The sequence below is a fragment of the Moschus berezovskii genome, chromosome 12 (genome assembly GCF_049115385.1).
Source record: "Moschus berezovskii isolate FMDL1 chromosome 12, NW_MosBer_1.0, whole genome shotgun sequence".
Lineage (NCBI taxonomy): Eukaryota > Metazoa > Chordata > Mammalia > Artiodactyla > Moschidae > Moschus > Moschus berezovskii.
Genome location: NC_142471.1, coordinates 95,157,501 through 95,167,500, shown reverse-complemented (window position 1 = coordinate 95,167,500; position 10,000 = coordinate 95,157,501). Strand labels below are relative to the sequence as shown.

The following is a 10,000-nucleotide window of genomic DNA, read 5'->3' as shown; positions in this document are numbered from 1 at the left end:
CACTCGGTCGACGGTGCCGCCTGATCCCCTGAAAGCCAGTGGTGCGCCCAAGGCAGGGGCTTCTCTGGTGGGCGGGTGCAGAACTCTGCCCCCACCCCCCGCCCCCAGCCCTGGGGTTTCAAACCTGCCGTCGGAGGTCCCGGGTGCCCTGGAACAATTAGTGCTAGAATTACTAGGAGCAGGTTTAAGGAGACATATGGTGGCAATTTTCATATGAATGATGCCCTGTGGCCTTTCCTGCAAACGACACCCGGATCATTTGCAGACATTTTCCTGAAAGCACAACTGTAGGTCCTGAGTCTGGGTGACAGCTCGGAGGGAGCATTCCGAGACGATGGTCCAATTTTGCTCATTTTTGGTAATTATGTCCAACTGGCAAGTGTCCACCTCTTACACGCAGCGCTGCTGAAGGCCTCTTCACTGTATGGTTTTTGTAGCTGATCACGCCCCACGCCATCCGTGTCCAGACCCCACCGAGGCACATTCCTGGCGTCGTTGAAGTCACCTTGTCCTACAAGTCTAAGCAGTTCTGCAAAGGTGCTCCAGGGCGGTTTGTCTACACTGGTGAGTCCACCTTTCCAGCTTTCCCTGATCCAGGAGGGCCTCTCCAGGGCCCCCGGGGTCCCTCCACAAGTTCTGCAGGGAGGGCTGGCGGGTGGGCCAGGGGGTGGTGTCGTTGGGGCAGTCTCTGCCTCCTTGACCAGTTGGTGTGATGCCACGAACAGATGCAGACCCCTGGGGCCGTGGGATCCGTCCCCTTGCCCTGTCTGTGATCCTGCCTGTAAAGGGAGGTGGTGGGCTGTCGGTAACCACTTTCCCAGCATCCAAGGGGAATGACTGCCCCGTGAGGTCCCAGAGGTCAGGCTGTGTCCCCAAGGTCACCCGCACCTGTGGATAACAGAAACAGGTCTCTGCCCGGCCTGGGGCCTCACACCACTCACCACCCTGCTGCTGACGGAGCGCCTGAATTCTGTGCGGGGCTGGGCACGTGGACATCACCAGGAAGGGTCCCCTCTGAGGTCCTGGATCGCTGTCCGGAAGTCGTGTGGCACAGTGCTTTGCACCCAGGCGGCTTGGAGGGCACGACACGTCCGAGGCCGCTGTTGAGAGAGTCCACAGTGACCGTAGGGCTCGTCCGTGTCGGGGCCTCTGGTCCTGCTGCCCACAGAGGCTGGGACGTCTGAGAGGGCTCTGCGTGCTGAGCCTCTGGGGATGAGGGCTTGTTCTTGGACAGGGTGGCTTCCACATGCTCACCTGGTCAGGGTGGTTGGGAGGTGCCCCCGGGAGCCTAGGCTGGGCCTTGGGGTCTGAACCACATGCCGTTACCCGTGCAGGGCGCCTGGGGGGCAGGTCTGGGCTCCCCTGGGATGTGGGCCTTTCCTCTGTCCTGCGGGTGGGTGACAAGGTAGAATGGAGGTCCATTCCACTTGGGGGCAGGGTGAGGAGTGGAGGTGACTCACCCCTCCACCCCCTTTAGAAAGCAGATGCAAAGTGTTAAGTTCTTCCGGCCGGCCCAGTGTCACCCCAGGGCTGCGCCTGGCTCAGGTCCCGGCCGAGAGCAGGGCTGCCGTGTCCAGAGGCACCCAGACCCTTGATGGCCTGGGCTGTGGTGACACCGGCATCCTTGACAGGGCGAGGTGGCCTCCAGTTGGGTGCTGAGCAGCGCTGAGCCAGTCAGTAGGGCAGGGAGGGGCCGTTTCTGCTCCTGGGGCCAGCACGTGCCTCCTGGGGCCCAAGACCCCGGGGATGAAGTGGAGCGGGCACTGATGGGCGCCTCCCTCCAGGGCAGGGGCTCTGGCCCCCCTGGTGTGACCGTGAGATGAGGGACAGTGGCCCCCCCACTGAGGCCCCCAGCCTGCTAAGTAATAAAGATCCGGGAAGTGGGGCACGCAGCTGGGGCCTCCTGTGAGCCTCGTACAGCCACGTCGGGGGCTCTTCTGGGTGGAAGGACCGCCGAGGCCGCCAGGTGCTGGGGTGGGGGCCAGGGTCCCCAATGGGCTGTCTCCCCGCAGCACTCAGCCGCCTCTGCATGGCCACTGCCGGCGCGCCCCGCTGGGTTTCTGGCCGTGAGCTCAGGATGTGGGCAGTGTGTGCCCTGCTCCACTCCGCCTGGTATCGCCTGGGGGCCCTGGGGGCTGCTCGACCCCCACGTCCTGCCCGGGGGGCCTGGGGGACGCTTGACCCCGCTTCCGCTTCCCCCTGGGTGTGTGTGTGACCTGAGCTCCCAGGAACAGCCGCTGAGGCGTCCGGTCCCTCGGAGGAGGGGACGTGTATTCGCTGGTAGGCCCTGAGCAGCCACGGGCCACGTGCACTGGGGGGTGGGGGCATCTGTAGGCTGCGGGACCACCTGGCTCTGCCCCAGACGGACAGGGACCCTCCCCGAGTCAGCCCCTCTGGCTTCCCGGCCGTGCCCCCTGCGGGTCTCCAGATGCCCAGTTCTTGACCCGCGGGCTCTGGGTGCAGAGACCTGCAGGCTGTGGTCGGGGTACTGACTTGAGAGATGTGACGGCAGGAAGGCCTGGCTCCTCTGAGTGCTCCGGGGGCTACCAGGGACCGCGGCCCCCACAGCAGGAGAGCCGCCAAGCTGGGCGTCACGGCTGGAGGGAAGGCGTGTGGGCACTGCGGCGTGGGCAGCCGGTGTCCCAGGGCCGAGGAGGCCCAGCTGCTCGGGTGCCACGGTGGGTGGGTGAAGCTGGGGCGGCTCTCTGCAGCCGGCTGCCCCCAGCGGGGCAGAAAATCTTCCTCAGCCAGAGGGCCCCTGCCCGCAGGGAAGCGAGTGCCCCGAGTCCGTCCCGGGGACACCCGTGTCCCAGTGTCCATCTTCCATTTCTGCGGCCAGTGCTGCGTCCACACCATGGTGAGGGGGCTTCTTGGCCTCATATTCGGGGTCCTGGCGGTCCAAGGATGTGGGGTTTCCTCCACAAAGGGTTCTCCTGTGAATGGATGCTTCAGTGAAGTCATTCAGCGAGCTGGGCCCCCTCCTGCGGGGGGCTCATCTACGCCTCCCCCATCAACGGGAATATACATTTCAAACGCGCGTCAGGGCTAGGGGGCCCCGCGCTCTCCCGGAGCGGAGGGAAGGTGGGGTCATAACCTGTCTGACCTGGAAGCTTCTGTCTGATTCGTGCTGCCCTGGAATTGATGGGGACAGAGGCGCAATCACAGGGAATCGCTCCCCTCTGCAGGCCGCGCCAGCCCTCCTGGAGGCTGGACACCCTGCGGGCAGCCCCATCTCCTGGGCGTCTGGCTCCCATCAGCAGCCTGGCCCGCAGGGATGCATCACCCTGAGCCCTCCTGGGTGAGGCCGCCAGGCCTGGGGGCAAGGAGGGCACCCCCACCCCCCGCCAGAGGCCAAGGTCTAAACGAGCTGTTTACAGCAGCTGAGAAACCCCAGGTTCTTCTGAACCAGACCCGACGCGTCAACCCAGAGTGGGTGTGCGGTGGGGGGCAGGCCAAGCCCACCCGGCCAGGCCCCTTCGCCGGCTGCTTTCAGCCCCGGTCAAGGCAGAATTACCTTGGGAGGCGGCGGTGGTGCAGTTGATTAGCACGGTGAATTAAGAGAGTGAGCCACGGGGACGCGTCCGGCTCCTCCGCACCAGTCCTTTGTATTCCCAGCGCGCCTCACCCCTGTTGCAAGAAGGTCAAAAATTAGAGAGAGAGAACAATTTTCAAGCGGCTAGCACTTAGGAGCAGAATTAACAATCACTCTGTATGTAATTGCCAGTTAATAGTAAATTGCCTTCTAGACTGTAAAATGCAATATAAACGGGTGGGCACCTAAAATTAAATTAATGAGATATTTGCTGCATTTAAAAGTGAACAGTGCAAATTAATAAGTGAGTGCGACGCTCGTTTTCATATTTGTCTAATAGTGTATCGTTTGCTTGTTTAATAATAATTAAAACAGTCCCGGAATGTCCTACCTGAGGAACTCCACTGGCAGAGTGAACAGCCTCACGTTTATAATTTCAACCAGTAGAAAGACATCGAGTTGTTCAGAGCAATAAAAGAAATTATTTTTTAATTAGAATATAAGCATTGCGGTGTTATTCGATTAAGACAAATTGGGATTTGTATGCTTCTAATTGAAATTATGTTTGAGGGAAAACTGCTTTTACAGACAGCGTTTGCGAGTGTGAGGTGCTTTTGCACAAGCACAAGCGTCCCTTTCCCGGCGTGTCCGTGTGGCAGAGGGTTTCCTGTGACGCACAAGGGCGGGGGCTGGTTGGTGGTGGCCTGACTCACGGGTTTGGCTCCACGGGACACCGGGTGGCAGCCAGGGGCTCTTGCTGTAGCCCTCTCGCGCCCGAATGTGTGGCTGACCTCCCTCTCCAGTTTAGAGATTTCTTTTGCTCAATTAAAGGAATTATCACAAATGGCCAGGCGTCAGCATGCAGCCTGCCATGGGCACAGCCAGTTCAGTTACCGAGCAGGATGGTGGCAGAGACCGTGCCAGGGCCGGAGTCGCAGGGACCCTGCACGGGCCAAGTGTGGATGAGACGGGGACAGAAAGACGGCCGCTTTCTGCGGCAGGATGTGCCGCTCATGCTTGAGACTCAGCCAGTGATCGCCAGCAGTTCCATTCTTCCAGATTTGGTGTTTTTTTTTTAAATCGTTTTTCATTGTTGTTCAGCAGCTCTGTCGCGTCTCTCTGTGACCCCACGGACGGCAGTGAACCAGGGCTGTCTGTCCTTGAATACCTCCCAGAGTTTGCTGAAACCCATGTCCCCTGAGTCAGTGATGCCATCCAACCATCTCATGCTTTGCCACCCCCTCCTCCTTTCGCCTTCAATCTTTCCCGGCATCAGAGGCTTTCCCAGGGAGTCGGCTTAAACCTGGAGACATATTGGTGTTGGGGGGGGTGGCGCTTGCTTTGTCTCAGGAGCTGTCTGGCCCCAGGGGTGGCTGTCGGCTTGCCCCAGGGGCCGCCACGTCCTGTTACCTAACCCACACTTGGCCCCGCCTCTCGAAGGGCGCGGGCATTTCCTTAGTGTCTTAAAGTTCTCGTGTGTGCCTTCAGACGTGATCCTGTCAACAGCCGATGACACGATACCCTTCAACCAGTGCCACGCCGACCCGCTGTCTCCCAGCCCAGTGCCTCTCAAACAGATTACTTGTATCCACAGAGCGGAGGATTCCTAATTGCCTCCTACCAATCATACTATTTTTACTTTGCTAAACTGCTTGCTTATGCCTTCCTTCCCCTTAAATGTAAGCCACCTGATTACTTTGGTGATCAGTTTTTGACCACAGAGGTGGATGTGGGGGAGGTGTTTGCAGTTCGGGTTCGGGGTTACGGGGACACTTTCAGCCCATATCTGTGATTCCTGGGCTCCCCGTCCCGGCCAGCAAGGCCAGCGGCTCCCCGGGCGTTCCTGGCTGTAGCGGGGACCCTGCAGACCCAGGGCCGTCACTGGTCCCCACTTGCCAGTTGGATTGTGTCAGTGGCAACCTCTGCCACCCTGGAGGACAGAGAGACTTGCTTTTAACGTGAGGGCAGTCAAGTGGAAAAGTAGCTTGGGGAGACCCCCTTCAGGGCCCGAGAGCTGAGATAGCCCCCCAGATAACGCACAGCTCCAGCAGGATGTCTCGCCCGCCCCACCCACCTCTGCTCGTCCTCGGCTGCGAGCCGGGGGCAGAGGATGAACTTGTCCCTGTTGGCGGGGATGGCGAGCAGACCACCTGGTTGTCTCCGGGGCCATTGGAGGGGCTCCTCGGGGCCACAGAGGAGGGGGCGGGCCCCCTGGGGTCATCTGCACAGCGCGGCCCAGCCCCGGACCAGATGGCGACCAGTGAGTCTGCCAGAACGCGGCGCGGTGCGGGGGACACTTGCCCAGCCCCGCGTCCCTCTCAGGAGCCGGGTGGCGAGGCCTCCCGGGTCCCTGCCGTCCCCTCGCCCGCCGTCTCGGAGGAGGCCGCAGAATGAGACACACCGTGTGTGCTCTTGCACAAGTAGACGATTTGTCCTAATCAGTGACACCCATTTACTAGAATTGCTTAAAATGAACTATACCTCATCCAGAAATCGCACATTTAGAGGCGCTCCATTCATCATCTGAAAATTGAGGGCCAGTAAACTTTTCTGCTCCTCCAGTGGGATCATAGGCATGCATCAAAATGTTAGAAATGATTGGTGAGAGGAAGCTGTCACCCATTTATCAAGGAAAAGAACATTATTTGCTAATTTCCCAACCAGGCTGGTGACAGGGTGCTTCGTCTTTGGACCCACGGTGACCAGCATGGCCTTTTTGTTATTAGTACAAGTCAAGCGCTTTTGGGCAGTTGCTAACAAGACACATTTGTCTGTCATCAGAGGGGCTTTGCTTGTTTTCCAAGTGCTGTGACCACAGGCTGCTCTTCCCGGAGCCCGATGGCTGTGCGTGGCGGGGCCGCGCTTGCCCGGGAGGGGAGCCGGCTGATAAATCAGGAAGTTTCCACGTCAAGGTGAAGGTATTGACTCTCAGCACCGAACCTGACAACACAGAGCCGAGAGGAGACAGCCATTCGTCTTCCCTGGAGGACAAAGGGGTCACAGGTTTCCCTCGGAGGGGGTCGGGGCCGCGGGCCGCCAGCCCCCCGCCCCATAGGTACAGGGCGAGTTTGGGACTTGACTTGGTGTCTCTGGCCTGTCAGGGTGCCCACCTGCTTCTGGGGCCGCTCTCAGAGCCCAGGGGAGTGCCCAGGAGCGAGGAGAGCGGGGTAAGGCAGCGAGGGGGGCATGCGGGGCTGAGCTGTGCACTGGGCGGAGCTCCCACCACATCCAGGGAGGCCGGGACGCGGTGGGACAAACGGCCGTCTCAGTGGAGAGCCCGCCGAGGAAGCTGCAGGCCTTCTGCTGACCAGGAGCAGATGCAGCAGGCCGGCCTGTGATCCCGGAAGAGAAGGAACAAGAACAGTCCTGTCCGAACTCACAGGGGCTGCGGGCCTCCTCCGTCCACGTCCTGAGAGCGGGTGCCCTGGGGTCCAGGGCCGCCCATGTTTTCATTTGAAACCTTTGTTTTGGGAAGGTCTTGGGGCTTCCCTTATGGCTCAGCTGGTAAAGAATCTGCCTGCAATGTAGGAGACCCGGGTTCGATCCCTGGGTTGGAAAGATCCCCTGGAAGAGGGAAAGGCTGGCTACTCACTCCAGTATTCTGGCCTGGAGCATTCCATGGACTGTATAGTCCATGGGGTCGCAAAGAGTCAGATACGAGTGAGCAACTTTCACTTTCACTTGAGGCTCTAGGTTGAGCCAAAAGCTCAACCTGACAAAAAGGACATTTAAAGAAAAACTATCATTTGAATCGGTTGGGCCTTTTTTTATTCAGTATTCCATGGAAAGTGCCAGCTGAATCATTCTTTCTTAGGGTGACTTTTCAGTAAAGCAGCAACACCTGGAACGGCTTCGTCAGGGGTGTGAGCCATGCGCTTCACCCCAGAAACACACACAGACATTTTCAAATGCTCTGAAAGAGCCTGTCGTCACTGGGTCGCACAAGGGCCCTGGGCACCCGTGGTGGGCGCAGGTGCTCCAGAAGACTCCTTCCCGAGGGTGTCGAGTGAGACACAGTCTCCCATGGAGACCGTGGGCTGCCGCCCGTCTCGGGACTGGTGGACGTAGCTCATCTCTGGGGGACGCTTCTTAGAGGTGCAGCCTGGCGGTGGGTCACCCCCCCGTTGCCACCCTTCCCGGCTCTCCCGAGGGCCCCAGCCCGCACCTGCATGCACGGAGACCCCACCGCCTGACACAGTGAACCCTGTTGGTGGGCCAGCCTTCCACGGGCTGACCCTGTCCCACTCCGGGCACCTGCTGACCACCGAGGACCGCAGCCGGGGCCTCTGGGAGCTTGCAGGTGGAGGAGTTCGGCCAGGTTTCTTCCCATCGCTTCAGCCCTTGTCATCCTCCAGGGAGGCGCCCCTTGCCTGGGCCTCCCCGGGGCCCTTCTGGGTCTCAGCCCTGGGGGTGGCGGGGCTGTCCTGCCCAGTCTCAGAATCCGTGCGCCTGGCCCTGGGGCCCAGCCGGATGCTCTAGGCCCGACCGTCACCTCTGCCCACTTCTGAAGACCAGCCCGGTGTCCTTCCCTAATGTCCACGCCCGTGAACCCGTGGGGATGACCACGCATCCGGGGCGCTCGTGACCCTCATGGCATCAGGCCACAGGATCCCCAGGCTGGAGGCGGTTTGCCTCATGCTCGTCGCTGTATGGAGGTGGTTTTGAAAGCTGACCCATTAGTGCGAGCTACAGGGTATGAGGTGCTGGGGCCACAGCCTCACGCACGCTGCCCGTGAGGCCCCCCGGAGACAGACCGGCCATCCTCCGCTGCCCCGGCCGCTGGGCCTCTCTGCACTCAGGAAGCACCCGTGGTCAGCAGTGGTCTTTCAGGGGAGCCGGGCGTCAAGGGCGGGTGCGGAGGCCTCGTGTCCACATGGCTGGGAATTGGCCTCTGGCTTCCCACGGTCAGTGTCTCCCCGAGGCCCAGCTGGGCCAGGTTCTCTGCAGGTGACCAGGGAAGGCCAGAGACCACCTGCCTCTCGCAGGTGCTGGGGGTGCGGTATGCTTCCCCAGGTTTCCCTGGGGGACCCGGCTGGCTTCACACGGGCCGCCTTCGGCCGCATCCGGGCCCCTTCCGGCTGCTCAGGAATGAGGATGAGAAGCGACAGCCAGGAAGTCCTGGAAGGGGCTCAGGTCTACAGGAAGAGGGGTGGCTGTGGGGGCTGTAGGAGGAGCCCCTGCAGACACGGGCGCCCGGGGTGGGCGGGCTGCACCTCAGCAGCGGGTCAGGGCTCTCCAGGCGGGTCGGGGGTCTTCAGGCACAGGGCAGAGCTTGAGCCCAGGGTGGGGTAGCTGGAGGGATCGAGTCCAGGCGGGGTGGCAGGGCCCGGGGGCAGGTGAGGTCCCAGAGGCCTTCTGAGCCCCACACACTTGGGGGTTGGGGGGCCCCTTGGGAGGAAACAGGACCGCTTTGCTTGAGGGACACAACCCGGAGCCCTGAGCTCAGGGGCTTTTCTTGGCCCTGTCAGTGCCACACCGACCTTGGCGCTGTCTTTAGACTCTGACTTAGTGCCTTGCTTTTCTTCTTTATTCACCTTGAAAAGCTGGAGTTAAAAACGCCTCCATGGGGACTGAGGGTGGCCGTGGAGGCTTCTTGAGTGTGTGGGGGTCTCTTCCCCAGGCCCCTTCCCCCAGCCAGGGGCCTGCTCACCCCAGTTGCGGCCTCTGTTCTCTTACACAAGTGCCAGGCTCCCCTCCGACAGCATTCGGACCATGAGAGGCCTTCCCTGGGTACGGGCCTGGCAGGCGGGTGTGTGCTGGTCTAGTCGCTTCAGATTCTGTTCTTTATCCAAGTGTAGCTCACACAGCCTAAAGCCCACCCATTGGAATATACAGTTAAGCGGCTCTTAGGACCGTCACAAGGTTGTGTGACCAATGGAGAACGTTCCCCAACAGGCGCCCGAGTGGCCGTCAGCAGCCCCGCTGAGCCTCGGCCACCGCGAGCTCCTTCCTGTCTGTGCGCCCGCCCGTCGGGACGGTGCCCGTGGGCCTGTGTGAGCGCTCTGTTGGCTCACTGCCCCTGCGCTGGGCTGCCCTCCTCTCTGCGCCCGAGTGGTCTCCTCATGTGCTGGGACCACGAAGCGTCCGTTCGTCTTGGTTTAGTCCCTCCTTGGGACCTGCTGGGGACAGGTTCCAGGACCAAACCCACGGATGCGCGAGCCCCTTGCAGCGCAGTCCTTCGTATCCAAAGTCACTGCTGCGCTTGGGCGAATCTGAGGGTTTAGGCCTGCGGGCGCAGAGGGCCGGCTGCAAGACAAGTGGTGCTGCTGTGAAAGGCTCGCGAGCGGGCTCGTGTGGACGTACGGGAAACGTTGCGTTCACTCTGGCTCCTCCAGGTCAGTAACAGAAATAAACCTTCTCCACTGGTCTCGTGTTCAGGAGGTCCCCGGGGTCACCGTCGTCCTTTGTCATTATGGCGGAGCACCCACTGTGTGCCTGCGCTGAGTAGGGCAGGTGCAGTGGCTCAGG

General features: G+C 60.9%; 1 protein-coding gene across 5 annotated transcripts in view; it reads left to right on the top strand.

Annotated features, from left to right (window-relative positions):
- EBF3 (EBF transcription factor 3) overlaps positions 1–10,000 on the top strand; it is a 119,234-nt gene that overhangs the window by 89,048 nt on the left and 20,186 nt on the right. For all 5 annotated transcript variants that reach the window (XM_055424391.2, XM_055424389.2, XM_055424390.2 and 2 more), the window contains exon 10: positions 438–564. In XM_055424391.2, the coding sequence (XP_055280366.1) occupies positions 438–564 (127 nt within the window). The remainder of the gene's footprint in view (positions 1–437; positions 565–10,000) is intronic.